Source organism: Carcharodon carcharias, chromosome 1 (genome assembly GCF_017639515.1).
Source record: "Carcharodon carcharias isolate sCarCar2 chromosome 1, sCarCar2.pri, whole genome shotgun sequence".
In the NCBI taxonomy this organism is placed as follows: domain Eukaryota; kingdom Metazoa; phylum Chordata; class Chondrichthyes; order Lamniformes; family Lamnidae; genus Carcharodon; species Carcharodon carcharias.
The window spans coordinates 176,262,864-176,286,464 of record NC_054467.1 but is presented as its reverse complement, the minus strand read 5'-3'; the positions used below and the strand labels follow the sequence as shown (position 1 = coordinate 176,286,464).

General features: G+C 40.3%; 1 protein-coding gene across 3 annotated transcripts in view; it reads left to right on the top strand.

The window, feature by feature from the left end:
* Positions 1-15,951, top strand: part of LOC121283038 (vasculin-like) — a 224,055-nt gene extending 208,104 nt beyond the window's left edge. For all 3 annotated transcript variants that reach the window (XM_041197025.1, XM_041197014.1, XM_041197004.1), the window contains 3 exons: positions 207-394; positions 1,217-1,319; positions 15,475-15,951. In XM_041197025.1, the coding sequence (XP_041052959.1) occupies positions 207-394; positions 1,217-1,319; positions 15,475-15,624 (441 nt within the window). In that variant the 3' untranslated portion in view covers positions 15,625-15,951. The remainder of the gene's footprint in view (positions 1-206; positions 395-1,216; positions 1,320-15,474) is intronic.
* Positions 15,952-23,601: the final 7,650 nt, after the last annotated feature.

The following is a 23,601-nucleotide window of genomic DNA, read 5'->3' as shown; positions in this document are numbered from 1 at the left end:
CATTGGGTATCTTTTGTCCTGAGTTGTTTGTTTTTAAAGTAAAATGCTTGGTTACCTATGAAACTTGTTACACTATCAATGTGTAACTTTAAAAATTCGAAGTTTTGCAACACACCAGAGTGTACTTTGTTTATTCAAGAAATAAATATTAGCAAACAGCTGGTCTGCAAGATTTGTTTTTATTTGTCTTGGTCTACCATCTGCAGGATTATGAAATGTTTAGCATGCAACAAAGCAAGAATACTCATCAAGAAAGAGATGAAAACCGAAATTTTGATAAAAATGGTGATCGTAGGGAGAATGGAAATGCTCGAGCTCTATCCCAGACAGCCATTCGCCCATCAGCATTCCCCCAATCTAATATTTTATCAAGTTCACTGGAAGCTGAGCATAGGTATGTGTATAAAATCATATAGACATACTTCTAAAATTTGAAACTTCAATTTGTCTTATTGATTAGACGCAGCAAAACTGCATAGGAGTAAAAATTACAAGTTGTTAGGAAAGTTACATCCTACAATCTCCAGCAGGACCTGGACATTATGCTGCCAGCTGCTTTAAATGCAATTTCCATCCCGGTATCTTGTTCATTTGCTTTTGAGAGTCGTATTGTTTACAGTACTTAGGCATGTTTGTAGAATTTGATTCTCTCCCCCCCCCACCCCCAATTTAATACAGATACTTTTTTTTCTCTCTTATGTGGATGCTTTCTTTCCATCTCAAAAGATTTTTACACCCTCTTTATCACAATTGCACCTTCTGAGCTGTAACTGTCATGGTCATAACCATCCAGTGATTCTTTTCCTATCGCCTTGGTTTATTCCCAATTACATTGTTTACCATTTCAGATATACACTCATGGCATACAATATTTGTATCTGCTAAGAAAACAGAATAATTCAGTGTTTAGTGCACCTGGAGAAAAAATTGTATTCGATAATTAGGCTTGTTAGTTTGCATTGTGTTCATGCGGACTTTACAATTCTGACTTGACATCATCTAGATAATGCTGAAAACAACTGATGGCAGCTGACTGTTGAATGACAAACCTTGAACTGGAATTCTGATTTGGGGCCATTATACTTATAATAAAATGGACCTTCAAATGGTAGTGAAGAATATTATGCACTAAATGTTTGAACTTGGATTTCCTTCAGAATGGTACAATGACCTGTAATGCAGCATTATTCTACTAAATACTTTGTTTTATTTCTAGGCTGCTTAAAGAGATGGGTTGGCAGGAAGAAGGTGAAAATGATGAAACTTGTGCTCCATTAACAGAGGATGAGATGAGGGAATTCCAGGCAATCAGTGAACAGGTAACAATGTTCTGCTCAGTAATAAGCAGAATTGCATCTATTCTCTGACCCTTTTATTCCCCCATCTTCCCCCTCTTTAAAATTGCTGTGCCTTTTTAGTTATGTATCTTGTTGGATACTAAATGGATCAAATACCTAGTAACCGGTATATGCCAAATTGGCAAAATTCTGAAAACATCAATTTGGAGGGCTGTCAATTTTGGGAGCGAGCTTTTGACCTGCTGGTAGCATTTCTGTGTCAGTGTCAGAATGTGCAGCACTCGATCCCCACTGCAGACATACGTGACATGTGGCAAACAGAGATTTGGCTCCAAATTTCGGAACCGAGCTATATTAACGGGTTTGGTGGGTGTCCCTCCATTCCCCTTTAGAAGCCCATTATTGCCTTGCGCCATATAAAGCTGGCTATCCAATTGGCTGGTGTAAAGATTCTGGTGGCAATGGAAACACTGTTTGTGTTGCGACCTGACAGACTGTAAGTCAGCCCATGAATTCTTCTATTACATCTCACCATCCTGCAAGGTGATAAAGTGTGTGGACATGAGAAAAAAAACCACAATTTTTTAATGAAAAGGATTCTTGGTCGCCACTGTTTTTCCAACTCTTATGAAAACCTTTATAGTTGATTTAAAAAGCAACAAACCCTGTGTATTCACATTCCATTCCTCAATTTGAAAGGTGTCACACTTTTATCCAGTGTTTTTTGAAAGTGAGGTGCAGTTGCTTATCTTGTGCTGGCTTTCGTCCATCACTACAGTCCTGGCATTTGGATGTTTGTGCTGCCCAAGCAGTTAGTTCAGCTTTTACCAGCAACTTTTAATTTAGCTATATCTATATTCCAGAATTCTAGATCTCTCTGGAACATTCTGACAGATATTCCTAAGTCCATACTTATTGCACTGGATGCTTAAGAGTTGGAAAAAATATCTGGGCTCTCTTGGTATTTATATTGAGTTTTTAACGTAATAAGACATCTTTTGGCATTTTACAGGAGCGTTATGAAGCAACCTTTGGCACTGAACCACATAAGGAGGTCTTAGGGCAGATGGCTTAAAGCTTGGTTAATGAGGTAGATTTTAAGGAGTATCTTAAAGGAGAAAAGAAAGGTGCAGAGTAAGAAGTTTAGAGAGAAATCCCTGAACTTAGGGGGGCTATGCAACTGAAGGCTGCACCAACCAGTCGTGGGCCAATTAAAATTATGGTGCTCAAGAGGGCAGATTTAGAGGGACACAGATATCTTGGAGGGTTGTGGGCTGATGGAGAATACAGAGAGGGGGAGGCATGAGGCAGTGGAGGGCCTTGGAAAAACAGGATGAGCATTTTAAAATCGAGGCATTGATTGAATGGGAGTTAGTGTAGATTAGCACGCATAGGTGATGGGTGAATGGGATTTGGTGTAAGTAAGGACATGGACAGCAGAATTTGGAATGACCTCAAGTTTATGAAGGGTAGAATATGGGAGGCTGGCCAGGAGTGCACAAGGTAACCGAGCTTGGATGAGGATTTCAATAGCAGATGAGCTGATGCGGCACAGACTTGGGTGATGTTACAAAGTTGTAAATAGGCAGTCTTAGTGATGGTGCTGATATGTGGCCGGAAGCCCATCTCTGAGTCAAATATGATGTCAAAGTTATGGGCAGTCCAGTTTCGCCTCAGACAGTTACTAGGGAGAGAGACAATAGATCTAGGGAACAGTGTTTGTTGTTGGGCTGAAAGTAATAGTTCAATCTTCCCAATGTTTAATTTTAGGAAATTTTCACACTCTGGCACTGGATGTCAAATAAGAAACTTGAAAATTTAAAGACCGAGGAAGGGTTGAGAGAGGTGGTGGTGAGGTATAGCTAGGTCAGTGTATTTGTGAAAACTAATGCTGGTTTTAGGATGGCATCGCTGAGGGGCAGTTTGTAGATGAGAAATAGGAGGAAGCCAAGGATAGAGGTTTGGGGAGCACCAGCAGCAGTGGTCCAGAAGCAGGATGAGAAGCCATTGCAAGTGACACACTGGTTACAATTAGATGAGAATTGAACTGGGTATATGCAATTTCACTCAGCTGAACAATAGTGAAGCGGTATTGGATAAGTATTGTGTGGTCAACCATGTCAAAGGCTGCGCACAGGTTGAGTAGGACAAGGATGAATAGTTTACCTTTGTCACAATCACGTAGTTTAGGCGACTTTGGCGCAGAGTTGCTGAGCTGCAATCTGAGTTTTTAACATTGCGGGTCATCAGGGAGGGGGAGATTTACATGGACACTTTGTTCTAGGAGGCAGTCACACCCCTTAGGTTGGGCAGAACTTTAGAGTTGGTCAGTGTTCAAAGACTGGAGATTGTGACTGCTAGTCAGGCAGGTATGGGGAACCAGCATGTAGTGATGGAGGGACCTCAGCACCTGACTTTCTCCATCAAATACAAGGTGTGTGTTACCTGTGTGGATGAGGAAAAGGACTACAAGGTGGATGAGCAGATTGGCCATGGCTCCATGGAAGGATGCCATTCAAGTGGGGGAGTGAAGAGGAATGGGGTAGTGATAGGAGACAGTATAGCCAGGGATAGATACTATTCTCTGCATCCGGGAGCTCCGCTAGCTGTGTTCCTGCCCTGTGCCTGTGTTAAGGACAGCCCCTCATGGATGGAGAGGAATTTGGAGTGCAAAGGGGATGATCCAGTTGTAAGGCCCATGTGGGAACCAACAACATGGGTAGAACTGGGAATGATGATGTGCTAAGAGAATTTGAGGAGCTAGGGACCAGATTGAAATGCAGAACATGAAAAGTAATCATCCCTGGATTGTTACCTGAACCACACGTAAATTGGCATAGGGTCAGGCAGATTAGAAAATTAAACACATGGCTCAGGATGGTGTGGAAAGAAAGGGTTTTGATTCATGGGGCACTAGCATCAGTACTCAGTAAAGAGTGAGATATTCTGTTAGGATGGGCTCCACTTGAACTGGGCTGGGACCAGTGTCCTGGCCATTCGTATAACTGGGGCTGTGGACAGGGCTTTAAACTAACAGAGAGTAGAGAGGACTCGGGTGAAGGGAGATTTAGAAATCCACAGAGAAAAGTCAAGGCATCAGAACATTATAGCAATGTGGGTAAAGACATGCAGAGTGGATCAAGAAGGAACAGAGATTATAACAAAATTTGTACATTGGCAAATAAGGACACTGCAAGAAATAGAAGTGAAAAATTGAAATTAAAGTTTCTTTATTTGAATGTGCAAAGCATCCACAATAAGGTAGATGAACTTGTAGCATAAATTGAGATAAATCATTTAGATTTAATCACCATTACAGAGACACGGTTACAAGGTGATCAGGGTGAAAAATAAATATTTTAGGGTACGTAATATTTAGGAAAGGCAGACAGAATGGCAAAGGAGGAGGGGTAGCTCAGATAGTAAAGGATGACATGAGGACATTAGTCAGAAATGATCTGGCTTCAGAAAATCATGAAGTAGAATCAGTATGGCTGGAAATTAGGAATGGTGAGAATAGCAACACTCGTGGGAGTGGTTTATAGTGCACCTAACAGTAGTTCTACCATTGGGCAGAGCATTAAATGAGAAACTATTGGAGCTTGCAACAAAGGAAATGTAATAATTGTGAGGGACTTTAATCTTCATATAGACTGGGACAATCAAATTGGCAAGAGTGATCCAGAAGATGAGCTTGTAGAATGGTTTTGTGACAGTTTCTTGGAGCAATACATTGTGGAACTGACTGATTAAAGTTATTTTTGATCTAATATTGTGTAATGAAGCAGGGCTAATTAGTAATGTCATAGTAACAGATCACTGGGAAATAGTGATCATGATACCATTGAATTCCACATGAAGTCTGAAAGTGGCATACTCCAATCACAACAAGAAATTTAAATTTAAACAAAGCCAATTACATTGGTCTGAGGGGAGAACTGGCTAAAGAAACAATTCAAAATCTTCACAAATACATTCCATGAGAAACAAAAACTCACGGAAAGACCCATCTGTGGCTCACTCAGGAAGATAAAGATAGTATTGGTTTAAAAGAAGAGGCTTACAATATTGCAAAAATTGTGGCAAGTCTGAGGATGTTTTGGAAACCAGCAGAGGGCCACCATAAAATTGATAAAAAGGGAAAAAATAGAAATATGAGAGTAAACTCACCAGGAATATAAAAACAGATTGTGAGAGCTTTTAAAAGTATATAAAGAGGAAGAGAGCAGCTAAAATAAATGTTGGCCTTTAAAATCAGAGACAAGAGAAATTACCATGGGGAATGAGGAAATAGAGGCACTGGAGAAATATTTTGTCTTCACAGTAGAAGACACAAGTTACATAGAAGAAATAGAGGGTAATCTAGGGGCTACAAAAAGTGAAAAATTAAGGAACTTATCAGCAGAGAAAAAGTATTGAAGAAACTGGAGGGACTAAAATCCACCAAATCCCTGGACTTGGTGACCTACACCCTTGGGTTCTATAAGAGATAGCTGCAGAGATAGTGAATGTGTTGGCTATGATTTTCCAAAATTCCTTAGATTTGGAAATGGTCCCATTAGATTGGAGGTTGGCAAATTTTACAACACTTTTCAAGAAAGGAGGGAGAGAGAAAACGGTGAACTACAGGTCAGTTAGCCTAACACCAGTTTTTGGGAAAGTGCTGGAACCAATTATTGTGGAAGTCTTAAAATGCACTTGGAAAAGCATAATATGTCCTAACCAGTCAACATGGCTTTACTAAGGGAAAATCCTGTTTGATAAATTTATTTATAGTCATTTGAGGATGTAATGAGTAGGATAGATAAAAGGGAACCAGTAGATGTAGTATACCTGAATTTCCAAAAGGCATTTGATAAGGTGCCATACAAAAAGTTAGTAGGCAAAATAAGGGCTCATGGGGTTGGGGGTAATATATTAGCGTGGATAGATGATTGGTTAAGGGATAGTAAGCAGAGAATGGGCATTAATGGGGCTTTTTCAAGTTGGCTGGCAATGAATTGTGGAATGTTGCAAGGATCAGTGCTGGGGCCTCATCTATTTACAATCTGTATTAATGACTTAGATGAAGAGACAGAGAATAATGTACCTGCATTTGATGATGGGTGGGAAGGTAAGCTGTGGGGAGGACACAGCGTGCATAGAGATATAAACAGGTTAAGTGAGTGGGCAACAAGATGGCAGATGGAGTATAATGTAGGGAAGCCTGAAGTTATTCACTTTGGTCGTAAGGACAGAAAGCAGCATCTTTTTTAAAAGGTGTAAAACTTGTAAGTGTTGATATTCAAAGAGACTTGGGTATGCTTCTACAAGGAATACAGAAAGTTAGCATGCAGGTGCAGCAAGCAGTTAGGAAGACAAATGGCATGTTGGTGTTTATTACAAGGGGATTGGAGTACAAGAATAAACAAGTCTTGCTACAGTTGTATAGGATTTTGTTGAGACCACGTCTGGAATGCTGCGCAGTTTTGGTTTCCACATTTAAAGGATATGCTTGCCATTGGAGGCGGTACAGTGAAGGTTCACTAGATTGGTTGCTGGAATGAGGAGGTTGTCCTTTGATGAGAAACTGAGTAAATTGGGCTCCTTTTCTCTGGCGTTTAAAAGAATGAGAGGTGATCTCATTGAAACATATAAAATTCTGAGGGGGCTTGAAAGGGTAGACGCCGAGAGATTGTTTCTTGTGGTTGTGGAGCTTAAACCACAGGGGGCACAATCTCAGAATAAGGGGCCAATCGTTTAGGACTGATGAAGAGAAATTACTTCACTCAAAGCATTATGAACTTTGGAATTCTATACCCCAGAAGGTTGTGGAGGCTCCATCGTTGAATACATTTAAAGCTGGGAAGACAGATTTTTGGTGTCTCAGGGAATTAAGGGATATGGGGAGTGGGTGGGGAAATAGAGTTGAAACTCAAGAACAGCCATGATTGCATTGAATGGCGGAGCAGGCTTGATGGGCCATATGGTCTACTCCTCCTATTTCTTGTGTTTTTGTGCTCCAAGATTATGCTCGCATAGAATGGCAGGTTATCTACTTTTCTAGGAAGCTTGACAAATGTCAAAGAAAGTACTCATTTGTTAAAAAGGAAGCTTTAAGTCTTGTAATGGCTTTTCAGAAATGTTTAAAACCAAGAACCAATGGCTGTTTCGGTGTAGTCTGAGGCTGCAGCCATTCACAAAAATTGTTCATGATGCTAGTCAAAACCATGGCCAGATCTTTGGATCTCCAAATAGTTGGAGACGAGACGTAGCCTGGAAGATGTGCTATGGGACCCCTTGAAAGCCTCAACGTAAGGACTTTGTGGGGATTGCCCGAGAAGTTTGAACTTTCGATGGGCAATTCCCTGGCACCCTCCGTGAATTTCTCTGACTCTGACTCTGATTTCACGACAGTAACTTCAAACAGTTCCAATTTACTTACCTGGATAGTTACCCCGGAAATGTTTGACAGATTAAAACCTAGCCTAACCCTTGTGTAACTACAGAACTGACCCCCTAATTGCTTTCTCACTGACCCCTGACCTGACTAATACCCACCACCCAACACCCATCTGACCCAACCCACCAGCTGACTTTCTCCCCCTCCCAACCCAACCTGAACCAACCCCACTACCTGCTCTGACTAGCTCCCACCATCTGACTTCCTGCCTCCTCCACCAACACGACCTAACAATCCCTCCCAACATGACAACCTCCTACCCACTTACCCACCTGCCACGCTAACTCCCCCTTGCCACCCTACCGCCTCACTCCCCTGCTCTCTTACCCACTTAACCTACCCAGCCTCACCACTTAGCCACTTATTTTCTCTCCGTAGCTTTTCAAAGAAGCTTTGGGACATTTAAACTCTTTACTTACAGAATATGGCAGCTGTTGCTGTAAAAAGGGGCACGGTTTCTGCTCAGATTCTCTCCACTGCTCTCTGCGAGGAATGCTGCACTGAGTCAGATCTTCCATTGGAAGAATACCCTGAAAAATCTGAGGAAGGTAAATGTGAACTTTGTTGTCGGTTCAGGGTTGGAAATAGGGGTTCTGACTCTGAATGGGAGATTAGGGCCAATGTAAATGCGGATGCCCTGTCAAGAGTTTAAAAAACAAAGGATGGTAACAGCGTCTTAAAGCCAGGTGAACGTATTAGGTTTTATAAGATTGTAAAATAACACTATTTGTAATGAAGCTTGTTTTCTAAATATGATTATCATTGTTGTTACCTGTGTAATATGCAATATGCTAAGTGTTTAGAATGTCAAGTTTGCTGTATGTTGAACACTTCTATAAAGAAGACTTTATTACAGTAAAGCTTTCCTTTTTCCAAGAGGGAAGTGTGACAACTTTTGTCCCGGAAGCAGTACACTAAAATTTGTCATTTAATTTTTAAGAATATTTGAAAGGGACTCTTAAGAGTTTTCATCAATTGTATTGGGATGAATTGTAATTTTCTCAGATAATAAATACTGGTCCATGTGACCTGGTGACCTTTGACGTGGAAACAGTACTGACAGGAAGGAAGTTAAGATACAAAAAAGCTGTATTGCAAGTCACAGGGAAGATGGACAAGCTTCTGCTGTAGAGAACAAAGGAGAGCTGCAGCAGAGGGGAGAACAGCAAAGGCATATTTACAAGGAGCTGTGTGTTTTATACAGTTAAACAGAACAAAATGTCAAAGACCGGATTAGAGCAGGGATTGCGAATTGGATAATGTTATTGTTGCTGTTAGTTCAGATTTGCCAGAATCCACCAAATGGTTTAATGGGGTTTATTAAAGGAGTTTCTGGGAATGTGTGCTATTGAGACAGTCATCAACCTAGCTAAGGAGGTTCTACAGCAGTGTGATGTTAAGATGATGACTATTTCCTGTGACCTCAGATGGATTATGGCTGTTGGTAAGTGCAACTCTAGGGCCAAATCAACTGAGTGGAGAAGAGAGAGATCCTGTGTACCAGAGGCAGAGTTAGAAAACTTTGAAACTGCACCTGGTGTTACATGTCTGTGGGGGTGGTTGTGCAAGAGATTTCTTTGTTATATTGACCATTTAAAGTGAAATTTACCCTTTTATTTGAAGTATTACTTTTCTGCTAATTCATGTTTAATTTGCATTGGTCCTGATTCATGTTAAAATAGAAGTTATAAAAAATGATAACTTATTGGTATTTCTTCAGTTGTGGTTGTTTGGTAAATTTAGTTATTTTGGTTTGTGGTTCCCCCACAGGGTTCATAATACCCTCATCAAACCTGCCTGTTACCTCATGAAATAAGCCAATCAAATTAGTTAAACACAATTTGTGCTGACTTTCTTTAATTAATCCACATTTTGCTAAATGACTGTTAATTGGATTGTCTCTTCTAAAAGCTTTCCCACCACCCAGATTAAACTGACTGGCCTGTAGTTGTTGAGTTTATCCTTTCACTTTTTTTCTGAAAAATGGTGTAACATTTGCAGTTCTCCAGTCCTCTGGCACCACTCCTGTATCAAAGGAGATTATGGCCAGGACCTCTGCAATTTTCTGCCTTTACTTCCCTCAGCATCCTGGGATACATCTGATCCTGGTGACTTATCAACTTTAAGTACAGCCAGCCTTTCTAATGCCTTTTCTATCATCAGGTGTCTCAACTACCTCCTCTTTCGATATGACTTGGGCTGTATTGACTTCCTTGATAAAGACAGATGCAGAGTACTCATATAGTACTTCCACCATGCCCTATGCCTCCATGCATAGATCCTCTTTTTGGTCTCTAATTGGCCCCACCCCATCTCTTAGTACCCTTTATATGCCTTTGGAGACTTTTGGGTTCCCTGTTATGTTGGTTGCCAGTCTCTTCTCATATTATCTCTTTGCTTCTCTTATTTCCTTCTCAATTTCCCCTGTGAACATTCTATAGTCAGCTCGGTTCTCGTTTATGTTATCAATCTGATGCCTGTCATACACCCACTTTTCCTGCTTCATCTTATCCTCTATCCCTTTTGTCCTCCAGCAAGCATTGACTTTTCTTTCATCATACTGGTGAACAATAATTTCACATTTATTCAAAAAACATTGGCCTATCTTTCCTCCTCTTGGGGATGTACTTCGAGGATTCCTGAACCTTCACTTCTTTAAAGGCTTGCCAATTTTTCCCAGTTTACCTGGGATAAATCCATTCTTGCCCCTTTGGAATTGGCCCTCCTCCAATTAAGTATTTTTGCTCCAGATTGTTCCTTGTCCTTTCCCATAGCTAACCTGTACATTATGATACAATCTTCACTGTTTCCTGTCTGTGTTGTGTTTGCACATTCAATTTGAATGATCTGATTATTCATTTTTTAAGCATTAAAGTTCCTGCTTGCCTTTGTTATTTGCATTGCCTAAATCAAGTAACTGAATCATTTATTATTTTTGCACTAAAAGAATTCGAATGATGTAGCTTAAATTGTAATGGAAACTTGGATTTAAAAGGTATAGTGGTGAAGCTCAAGTGATTTTTGAATGTCCTCTGGATCACAGGGTTGTGACTTTGAATTAATTTCTCAATGTCTGGAAAAACTTATTATAAAAAACAACCTTCCTTCCGTGTTGTTAGCAGAGATGTTGCACTGTCTGTACTATAGCATTCACAGGATGGTATTCCCCTCCTTTGTGGAATTGTTACAGAATTACTGAGGAACAGTTTACATGGGTGAATCATATACATTTAAACCACACTTCTCCTTCACCACAAAATGAAAATAAAACTGGCAAATTGAATCAAATGCATATTTATGAATCCTGTGCAAGAACATTCTTTTGCAGTTATTTAGATCAAGATACCATTTTTTTTAGTGCAGAGCATTCCGTCATGTTTGGGTATATCTTAAAACCCTCTAAGAGAGAACTATTTGTGTGGCTACTTTAAGTGTATCCTTTCAAATGTCAGTTTAAATCTAAAATATATTGTGTTTCATACTGGTGAACAATAATTTGACATTTATTCAAAAAAGCAGAATTTGGAAGGAAATCTTAACGGTTTGTAAATGCTAGATTCTCACTTTGTTCGGGAAGCATAGATTTGAAAACTGGAACAGAAGTGTAGTTGCCTCTTTTATCGCTCCATATATCACCAATTTAAACAGTAAAATCTAGACTGTAGATTGGTGCACAGACATGTACTGAGGAGGCATGGAGAATGTTCATTCCTGTATTTTCCCCACCTCATTTTTTTCATTTTCATTTGGATGCTCTCCAACGGAGAGAGAAGGAAAAGTTGAGACAATCTGCACGCCTCTCTTACGTTTAGCAGATTCAGGAGTGGTATTTAGCAGGAGAGCTGGGAATGAGTTGCAGTAAATCATTTACTTTATGTATGCTGAATAGATTTAAGAAGATGGCTTTAAAAAAAACTACTTAAATAGGAACAGAATATTTTTTTCTCTGCATTCTTAAAGGTATGTTTCTTTTATCTCAGTCACCTAAGATTCTTAACACTTGTTTGAAGGATAGAACATTACTGCAGCTCTCTCCACTATTATGAACACTCTCTTATAATGCCAAAGCTCAGCCAAAATGAAGCTGGAGGGGGAAGACGAGTTAGTCCTGCCTGGATGCATTGTCTCCACTAGTGTACTTGAGGTCAGCTTAAAAAGATGTTTAGTTTAGTGTTTTGGCTGCTACTGACACTCAAACACAATCAGAATTACCTGGAAAAGCTCAGCAGGTCTGGCAGCATTGGCAGAGAAGAAAAGAGTTGACGTTTCGAGTCCTCATGACCCTTCGACCGAACTGAGTGAATCCAAGAAAGGGGTGAAATATAAGCTGGTTTAAGGTGTGTGTGTGTGTGTGGTGGGGGGGGCGTGGGGGGGGGGGTGTGGTTGTAGGGACAAGCAAGCAGTGATAGAAGCAGATCATCAAAAGATGTCACAGACAACAGAACAAAAGAACACATAGGTGTTAAAGTTGGTGATATCTAAACGACTGAATATTGAATTCAACAACTTTAGGTCTTGAGCTCCCTCCTCCATCCCCACCCCCTTTATGTTTCTTCCCCCTTCCTTTTGTTTTTTCCAATAAATTATATAGATTTTTCTTTTCCCACCTATTTCCATTATTTTTAAATATTTTTAAATCTTTTATGCTCCCCCACCCCCACTAGAGCTGTACCTTGAGTGCCCTACCATCCATTCTTAATTAGCACATTCGTTTAGATAATATCACCAACTTGAACACCTATGTGTTCTTTTGTTCTGTTGTCTGTGACATCTTTTGATGATCTGCTTCTATCACTGCTTGCTTGTCCCTACAACCACACCACCCCTTCCACTTCTCCTCCCCACCCCCCCCCCCCCCACCCCACCCCACCACACACACACCTTAAACCAGCTTATATTTCACCCCTTTCTTGGATTCACTCAGTTCGGTCGAAGGGTCATGAGGACTCAAAACGTCAACTCTTTTCTTCTCCGCCGATGCTGCCAGACCTGCTGAGTTTTTCCAGGTAATTCTGTTTTTGTTTTGGATTTCCAGCATCCGCAGTTTTTTTGTTTTTATCTCAAACACAATCGTTTTTTGTTCTTGGGATGTGAGCATTGTTGGCAAGGTCAGGGTTATAGAGATGAGCCAGGGAACTACAGGCCAGTGCGTCTCATGTCAGTGGTAGGGAAACTTCTGAAGGAGAGAATCTATCTCCACTTGGAGAGGCAAGGTTTGATCAGGAATAGTCAGCATGGCTTTGTCAGAGGGAGGTCATGCATAACAAATTTGATTGAATTTTTTGAGGAGGTGACCAGGTGTGTACATGAGGGTAGTGCAGTTGATGTAGTTTAAATGGATTTCAGCAAAGCCTGTGACAAGGTCCCACATGGGAGACTTATAAAGAAAGCAGATGCACATGGGATACAGGGTAATTTGATGGTGGATTCAAAATTGGCTTAGTTGTAGGAGACAGAGGGTGATGACAGAAAGATACTTTAGTGACTGGAAGCCAGTGTCCAGTGGCATACCACAGAGATCTCTGCTGGGTCCACAATTATTTGTCATTTATATAAACGACATAGATGACTATGTGGGGGGTAGGATTAGTAAGTTTGCAAATGACACAAAGATTGGCCGGGTGGTTAACAGTGAAGTTGAGTGTCTTGGGCTACAGGAAGATATAGATGGGATGGTCAAATGGGCAAATAAGTGGCAGATGGAATTTAACCCTGAAAAGTGTGAGGTGATACACGTTGGAAGGAGTAATTTGACAAGGAAGTATTCGATGAATGGCGTGACACTAGGAAGTTCTGAGGAACAAAGGGACCTTGGCGTGTGTGTCCATAGATCTCTGAAGGCAGAGGGGCATGTTAGTGGGGTGGTGAAAAAGGCATATGGGACACTTGCCTTTATCAATCGAGGCATAGATTACAAAAGTAGGGAGATCATGTTGGAATTGTATAGAATCTTGGTGAAGCTACAGCTGGAGTATTGTGTGCAGTTCTGGTCGCCACATTATAGGAAGGATGTGATTCCATTGGAGGGGGTGCAGAGGAGATTCACCAGGATGTTGCCTGGGATGAAACATTTAAGTTATGAAGAGAGGTTGGATAGACTTGGGTTGTTTTTGTTGGAGCAGAGAAGACTGAGGGGCGACCTGTTCAAAGTGTACAAGATTATGAGGGGCATGGACAGGGTGGATAGGGAGCAGCTGTTCCCCTTAGTTGAAGGGTCAGTCACGAGGGGGCATAAGTTCAAGGTGAGAGGCAGGAGGTTTAGGGGTTGTGAGGAAAAACTTTACCCAGAGGGTGGTGACCATCTGGAATGCACTGCCTGGGAGGGTGGTGGAGACAGGTTGCCTCACATCCTTTAAAAAGTACCTGAATGAGCACTTGGCATGTCATAACATTCAAGGCTATGGGTCAAGTGCTGGTAAAAGGAATTAGTAGGAAGGTCAGATGTTTCTCACGTGTCGGTGCAGACTCGATAGGCCAAAGGGCCTCTTCTGCACTGTGTGATTATGTGATTTATTTCCCATCCTTAAATGCCCAACATGGTGGTGAGCTACCTTCTTGGATCGCTGCAGTTCATGTGACGTAGATATTTTAGGAATGCTCTTAGAGAGGGAGTTCCAGGATTTTGACTCGGCAACAGTGAAGGAATGGTGATTTGGTTACAGATCAGGATGATGTGACTTGGAGGGGACCTTGCAAGTAGTGGTCTGTTGCCCTTGTCCTTCTAGGTGCTAGAGATTGTGGGTTTGGAGGGTGCTGTTAAAGGATCCTTGCTGAGTTGCTGTAGTGCATCTTGTATATGGTACACATTGCTGCCACAGTTGTACTGGTGTTGGAGGGAGTGAATGTTTAAGATGGTGGATGGGGTGCCGATCAAGCGGGCTGCTTTGCTCTGTATGGTGTCAAGCTTCTTGTGTTATTCAGGCAGGTGGAGAGTATTCCATTACACTCCTGACTTGTGCCTAGTAGATGATGGGGAGGCTTTGGGGAGTCAGGAGGTGAGTTACTTGCTGCAGAATTTCCAGACTCTGACCTGCACTTGCAATCACAGTATTTATGTTGCTCATCCTTTTAAGTTTCTGTTCAATGCTAACCCCTAGGATGTTGATAGTGGGGAATTCAGCAATGGTAAGGTTGTCGAATGTAATGGGGATATGTTTAGTTTCTCTCTCGTTGAAGATGGCCATTGCCTGGCACTTGTGTTACTTGCTTCCGTCCAACCAAGCCTGAATGTTGTTCAGGTTGTGCTGCATGCAAGCATGGACTACTGCAGTATCTGGGGAATTGCAAACAATAGTGAACATTGTGTAATCAGCAGCGAACATCCCCACTTCTATCCTTATGATAGAGTGAAGGTCATTGAAGCAGCTGAAGATGGACAGGCCTAGGATGCTACCCTGAGGAACTAATGCTGAGATGCTCTGGAGTTAAAATGATTGGCTTCCACCAACCACAAACATTTTCCTTGTGCTAGGTATGATTTCAGCTGGAGGAGAATTTTCCCTTTGATGCCCATCTTGATATTATACTTGGTCAAATATTGCCTTGATGTCAAGGGTAGTCACTCACCTTGCCTCTGGAATTCAGCTCTTTAGTCCATGTTTGGACTAAGGTTGCAGCATTTTGATTTATTATTGCTGGATTCTTTACAGATTCCATATAGTTATGATATTGTTTTAGAAATTATTACCACATTTTTTTACATGTTCTCATGTAACTCTTTTTTTAAAATTTCAGCTACAGAAAAATGGTCTTCGAAAAAATGGCCTTCTGAAAAATGGTCTAACTTGTAACTTCAAATTTAGTACGTGGAAGAGCACTTATAAGCCCACTGTTAATGATGACACCGAGACGAGCAGCAGCGATACGTCTGATGATGATGTGTGAGAGATTAAAGAAAGACATAAAAATTATTTGGGTATAATTATCATTGTGGTAAACTGCCAAAAATAAACTGCATTAAAAGCAGTATGCTGCCCCACCAGAAGAAATTTGAGGGGACTTCTTTATTCAAGAACACAGATTGTTGGACTTGGCCTAATTTGAACTTTGCTTAATGCTTTGTAACGGCCTTTTGTAGTAATGAGGATTTCAGTTGGATTTAGCATTGATCTGCTTCATCACTGCTGATCAGAAGATACATTACTACAATGTGAAAAAAAATATTGATCATGGGATAATTCACAGATCTAATAAACCGAATTGAAGTTCAAATTGTGTATTGTTCCATGGAGCTTTTGGCTTAAAGTTGTTCCATTCGTTGAGAAACAGCAATCTGAAAACACAGTATCCTGCTTGTTGAATCATATTCATTATCAAAACAGGACCCTGCAAGTCCACTGTCTACAGAAAAACAGGTGATGTAGCATGTTGATCAAAAGTGGAGAAAGGTGCATTAGAGTTTTCATTGCCTAAATTTAATGAGTGCTCCTGTACTGTTCCACTTCTTTCTCAAAGTTAATTGCTTTTTTAACCATTTGTAGTTTTTTTTAAATCATCACATCCTTCAATTTGTAGAAAGAAAAAAACCTGAGATTAAGAGCTTTATCTGCACTGCACACAGCCTTGATATTCAGGGTGAACTGTCCAAAGCAAACTATTGAAAATTGACAGATTATTTTGATAAAGCAGTTATTTACAATACCAAGAGGTTATGATCATAGTTGCCGAATCTATTCACTAAATGGAATAAAAACTGGATTTGCGGCAAGTCTGATGCTGGTCTGACTTTGTGCCAGAACTATTTTAGGAGTTGGTGCTCCTGCATATTTAATATCAGACTTCAAATTCTCATTACCTTGAGGAAATCTGAAACCTTTAAAAAGGTTGCAGTTATGACTCATAATGCATTGTGGGTTTAATCTCCACACAAGGATTTGAGCATATAATCTGTGTTAACAGTTCAGTACAAGGCTAAGGGAGTACTATATCGTCAGAGGTGCTGTCCTTCAAATTATGCATTAAACTAAGCCCATTCTGATGATTGAGAAACTTTAAACATCCCATTGCACTATTCAAAGAGTGTGGAATTTTCCCGTTGTCCTAGTTAAAATTAATCCTTCAACCAGTAGTCGAAGAAAATCAGCAATAGCCATTAATTTCATTGCTCTGTGTGGGAGCTTGCTATGTCCAGTTGACTACTGCATTTACTCTCAACAGTAGCTAAACAATCTAATTCATTCTTTGAAGTACTTTGGGATTTTGATAAGTGATGTGGTACTATATAAATGCAAGTTTTCTGCCTTTATCCTTTCATTCAGCCCAGATTATGTGGCTTTGATTTTGTGAAGATTGAATATAGGCAGTAAATTATTTTATTTAACCTTTGCAGCCTGACTGAATTGTCTGAAAGAAAAGAAAAACGACAAGTATTAGTTATAATTTGATTGTAAAAATCTTTCTAAAGCATTTAATACTATTTAAATTTTTATAACACTTTACAGGCGTGTTATTGGCATTAGGATTCCTGACTCAGCAAATCATTTAAACACTAACAGATCTCTCGTGGTGTTGCTTTGTGACTCAAAGGATACACTGTTTTGTTACGTTTTATGATGTTTAACACTGAATATAACATCAGGACCACTGATTTTTATGGGGACTGAAGAAGCCTAATTCAATTCTTATCAGGTGGTATTCTGGTATTTTTATTGAAAATCAAATTTATGAAAGCATAATGAGTGGCCTTGATAATGATAGTTAATGAATTTCCACAGGAGTTGGCTTTCTTGTCAGAAGAAGGAAGAACAACTTAGGCAGAAGAGCCAGAGGAATGCCAGACACACTGCTCGTACTATTTTTTTCTAGGCTTTCCATGGCTTTCACCGAAGTGACAATGGGCAAGCAGAATTCAGCCCTTAGCCTCCAGTCTCAATTTCTTAGCTCGTGGCTTTTTAAAGTGTAGGAGTCACAACAAGAAGGTAGGTAAGATGACCCAAGCTAGAGATAGGTACCAGAATCAGGAAAGGAGAGATAACCCTGGAGGTGATGGAGCACAAACGAATTGGAGATTACGGCTGAGAGATGTGGGGAGGCAGAGACTCCAGAGTGGCTTCTTGTAGGCAGAAGAACCAGAGGAATGCCAGACACACTGCTCGTACTATTTTTTATGCTTGTGTTTGTTAGGGATGGCTAGAGAGGGTTTGCTTTTTGCAGCAGTTTTGAGGCATAGGATCTGGAAGATTTGATTTTTTTTTGTAGCTCGGGTGAACTGAGTTGGAGCATTAAATGATCTTGAAGTCTTGAAACACCACAGGGGTATCTCAGTTTTATATTGCTGAAAGAGGAATCTTGGGATTTAGCAGCATCAGCTTGAGCAGGACTGGGGAGAAGGGAAGAAAGAGAACCTGTTATTTTGCAATGTTTGAGAGTTAGACTTTGTGAGTAATGGGAAGTGACTCTCTGGGTTTCACAGCATGAGGGTAGAGTGGAAAAACTGCTATGTTGGGGATGAAAACAACTACAACAGGAGCATAGTACACCATCTCCGGCTGCTTTTTCAACAGTACCTACAATGGAAGATACTGGAACGGCCAGAAAATGGTGGTGTGTGTCATCAGACTTCAGTATGCATTAATGCCATAGGGATCATTTTCACCACAGCAAATCCAAGTGAAGAATATAATTTCTAGGCAAACTGGTCAAACCGAGCATCAGGCCTCCAATCCAAAACTGGCCTCTAAGAATTTTGTTTTTTTTAAATTTGCAAGAAACTCTGAGTAAGAATGAACACTTTTTTCAGAATTGTCATTTTATGGATTTCTTATGTAATAAATGTTACTTTTACCGGTCAATTTTCAGTTTGGAAAAGTTCAAGATCGCCACTCAAATTTTGCAAAATATTTTGAGAATTTTCTTCACTTCATTAACTCATTTTCTTTTCTTGGTAGATTTACCTCACTGTGCTTTAGTTTCACTTCACAGTTTCTTTGACACTTTTTTCCACACACTTAACCGATAATAACCTTCTTAATTGTTACTAGTTTACAAATTTGAAGTTAAGGTGTATTTCTGGTGGTGAGTTAGAGGAAATGATCATTTATAGCATCAGGAATGCTAGATAACATCCAATGGCCTGAATTTTGCAGGCAGCAGACAGTACTCGCTGCTGACCTTCAAGCAAGCTGCCCTTGTGATCTCTGTGGCATGGGCTTCACCTTGCCTGAAGCTAATTTGATTCTGATGCCATCTGCAGGGGATCTCCAGTGTCCAGTAACAGTGATATTACTAAGCAGACTTAGCAGCCAATGACATTGAAGAATTCTCATGGACAGCAAACCCGGAAGTAAAATGCACTGATTATCCTTCACTTTTAAAAAAAACTTTTTAAAAGGTAGTGAAATAAAGTTTTGGATATATACATGGAATTAAGGTAGAAAATTAAATATCATTCACAAACTTTAACCTTTATATAGCTAAAAAAAAATCCATTGAATTTTGGAGAAATTTTAAATTTCACAAATATAATAGTTTTTCAGGGTCGGAGAGGTCACTCAACAGTAATTATGAATTCTGTTGCTGTTAGAAATCCAGTTACAGTTCAGCCAGCAAAGTATAACTTTTCTCAGGGTTTTCATAGCGAAACTATAAAAGGGGAAACTCATCAATTCAGGTGATGTCAAAAGTTTTCCATCTGTGGGGAATCACTGATAGCAACTTCTAGATTTTCATGTTTTAACAGTTTCAGAGTTGTAATGATGCCGAATGCTAACAGTTTTGTTGTCATTACAACTGCGAAACTTGGACCAACATATTTTAATCTGGCTAATCTCCCCTTACATTTAACATTGTATCACAGGGCCACCTACAGGCATAAGTGACATTGCAAGTACACATTAAAATTTGTATAGGCAGGCACTCAAAAAAAAAGGACATGATTGAGATCCAATTAACTTGCATGGTAAAATATCCAAGAAGCACTCTGAAACCATGGAGAATCACCAATTACAAGTTGCAGACACCTTTCCATACATCAGGCTGTTTTACAATGTAAAACACTGGTCATGCAGGTCAGTACAAGGCAGCAGTGGCTTTTGTGAAAGAAAGGGAGGGCTTCAGATTTCTGGGACATTAGGAATGGTTCTGGAGCATTGGGACCGGTTCTGGGGAAAGTGGGATCTGTACAAGCCAGACCATTTACACCTGAACAGGACTGGGATAAATGTCCTTGCAGGGAGATTTGCTAGTGCTATTGGGGAGGGTTTAAACTAGATTGGCAGGGGAATCTAAGGGCAGATTCAGATAGGAAAAATCCAGGGACCAGGAAACAGGAAAATTAGCGAATGACTCTAAGACAGAAGAAGGAAAGGTTAAAAAGTGTACAGCATATGAATTTGGCAGTCTTAAAAGGTGTGTATAAATGCAAAGAGTATAACAAATAAAGCTGAGGGCACAGAGAGACACAAATTAACATGATATCATTACTATAACAGAAACTTGGCTTAAAGAAGGGCAAAAATGGCAGCTCAACATCCCTGGATATAAAATTTGCAGGCAGGCTAGAGAGGGGTATAAAAAAAGTGGGGGTGCAGCATTATTAAGGAATCAATTACGGCTTTGAGGAGGGATGATATACTAAATGAATCATTAATGAGGTCATATGAGCTGAGCTCAGAATTTTAAAAGGGAGAACCATACTGCTGGGAGTGTACTATAGACCCCCAAATAGTGGAAGGGAGTTAGAAGACCAAATATGTAGGCAAATGTCTGAATGATAAAACAATAGGGTAATAATAGTTGGGGACTTCAACTACCCTAATATCAACTGGAATACAAACAATGTGAAAATCACAGAGGGCATAAAATGCTTGAATTGCATTCCAGAGAACTTTTTTAGCCAGCACACAAACCCAATGAGAGGGGGTGCAATTTTAGAATTAGTCTTAGGAAATGGAGCTGGGCAAGTGGATGAAGTAGCAGTGGGTGACTATTCTGGAGATAGTGACCATAATACTTAAGGACAATAAGTTAGATTTAACATCATTATGCAAAAGGACAAGGATAGAACAGGAGTAAAAGTTCTAAATTGGGGGAAAAACAAATTTTACGAAGCTGCAAAGTGATTTGGCGAGAGTGGACTAGATACAACTACTTGAAGGAAAATCGGTGACTAATCAGTGGGAGGCATTCAAAAGTGAGATTCTACGGGCACAGTGTAGACATGTTCCCACAAAGGAAAATGGTGGTACTGCCAAATCTAGAGCCACCGGTTATCCAGAAGCATACAGGGTAAGGTAAAGCGAAAGAAGAAAGCTTATGATGTTCACAAAAAGGTCAATACTGTAGAAAGCCCAAAGGAGTATAGAAAGTACAGGGGTGAAGTTAAAAAGGAAATTAGGAAAGCAAAGAGAGAAAATGAAAAAATATTGTCAGGTAAAATCAAGGAAAACCCAACGATGTTTTTATTAGTACATTAAGAGCAAGAGGATAACTAAGGAACGGGTCAGGCCTATCAGATGTACAAAGAAACTTATTCATGGATGCAGAAGATGTGGGCAAGGTTTTTAGTGAGTACTTTGTTTTCACAAAGAAGAGGGATGATGCAGACATTCTAGTAAAAGAAGAGGATTGTGAAATGTTGGATACAATAAGCATAATGAGAGAGGATTTACTGGAGGGACTGGTATCCTTGAAGGTGGATAAATCACGAGGGCCGGATGGATTGTATCTCAGGCTGTTAAAGGATGCTAGGGAGGAAATAGCGGATGCTCTGAGGTTAATTTTCCAATCCTCACTTGATACAGGTGAGGTATCAGAGGATTGGAGGTCTGTGAATGTTGCCCCATTATTTAAAAAGGGTGCAAGGGATAGGCCAGCAAATTATAAGCCGGTCAGTCTGAATTCGGTGGTCAAATTATTAGAATCAATTCTGAGAGACAGGATAAACTGTCACTTAGAAAGGAACAATTAATCAGAGATAGCATGATTTTGCTAGGGGAAGGTCGTGTCTTACTAATTTAATTGCAATTTGTGAGGAAGTAACAAGGAAAATTGATGAGGATAGTGCAGTGGATGTTGTCAATATGAATCTTAGTAAGGCATTTGACAAGGTCCCACATGATAGACTGGCCAGAAAAGTAAAAGCACATGGGATGCAGGGGAATGTGGCAAGTTGGATCCAAAATTAGCTCAGTAACTGGCAACAAAGGGTAATGGTTGACGGATGATTTTGCAAATGAAAAGCAGTTTCCAGTGGTGTTCCCCAGGGCTCAGTGTTGGGTCCCTTGCTGTTTGTTGTATATATCAATGATTTGGACTTAAATGTGGGAGCCATGACTGGGAAGTTTGCAGACAACACGATTTTGGCCTTGTACTTGATAGTGAAGAGGATAGCTGTGGACTCTGGAATGATATCAATGGTTTGGTTGAATGAGCGGAAAATTGGCAGATGGAATTCAAACAGAGAAGTGTGAGGTAATGCATTTGGGGCGGGCAAAGTTAGGGAATACACAATAAATGGGAAGATATTGAGAGGGGTAGAAGAATGAGAGAACTTGGAGTGTACGCCCACAGGTCCCTGAAGATGGCAGGACAGGTGGATAAGATGGTGAAGAATGCATATGGAATGCTTTCCTTTATTAGATGAGGTATTGAATACAAGAGCAGGGATATAATGCTGTATATAATGCTAGTTAGGCAGCAGCTGAATTTTGTGTACAGTTCTTGTTGCCACATTACATGACGGACATAATTATTCTGGAGAGAGTACAGAGGAGATTTACCAGAATGTTGCCAGGGCTTGAAAATTGCAGCTATGAGGAGATTGGTAGGCTAGGGTTGTTTTCCTTAGAACAGAGGAGGCTGAGGGGTGATTTAAATGAGGTGTACAAGATTATGAAGGGCCTAGATAAAATAGACAGGAAAGACTTTTTTCCCTTAGCGGAGAAGTCAATTACCAGGGGGCACAGATTTAAGGTGATTGGTAGGAGGATTAGAGGGGACATGAGGAAAAAATTCTTCACCCAGACGGTGGTGGGTGCCTGGAGTTTGCTGCCTGGTTTCCTAGTGGAGCCAGAAACCCTCAGCTCTTTTAAAAGGTACCAGGATCAGCACCTGAAGTGCTGTAACCTGCAAGGCTATGGACCAGGTGTTGGGAGGTGGGTTTAGAATGAGTGGCTTTTTAAAAAATGTTTTTTCTTTCTCAGCCAGCGTGATGTGCTGAATAGCCTCTTTCTGTGTTGTAACTTTCCTATCGTTGTATGCTTGCTTCTAAAGTGTTTTTGTGGAATGGAGAGCTCTTCACCCAGCATCCATAGTGACAGAGAAACTGCTTTATCCTTGCAAGCATTTCAATCCTAAAGATAGAATGTTTCTTCTGTTCATATGGATGTTGGGTAAAGAACTCCCCATTGTACTGAAATTTTTTACAGTTCACATGATGACTAACTTGAAAATAAGGACACCTGCAAAAGTAGGGTAGCAGATGCCTGCCCCTGAAGTGTTTGTAATTTACAGGTTTCACTGTACATGTAATCACCTTTTTATAATTGATTTTCTCATTGAAATCAAGGAGTTAATGTTCTCAATGCATTTAATATATTGTGAGGGGGTTTATTGTAAAGTGATATGCAATTTATGTACTTTTTCTTCATGGGGTGTATATTTTAGTTATTAATTCATGGGATGTGGAAGTCACTAATAATGCCAGCATGTACTGCCATTCTCTAATACCCTTGACAAAATGGTGGTGAGCTGCTACCTTAAACTACTGCAAGACTGTGGTGAAGGTAGGAGCTCCAGGATTTTGACGCAGCTAGATCTTTCCAAGCCAGGATAGTGACTTGGAAGTGAAATTAGAGGTGGTGCACTCATACACCTGCTGCCCTTGTCCTTCTAGGTGTTAGAGCTTGTTTATTTGTGAGGTAT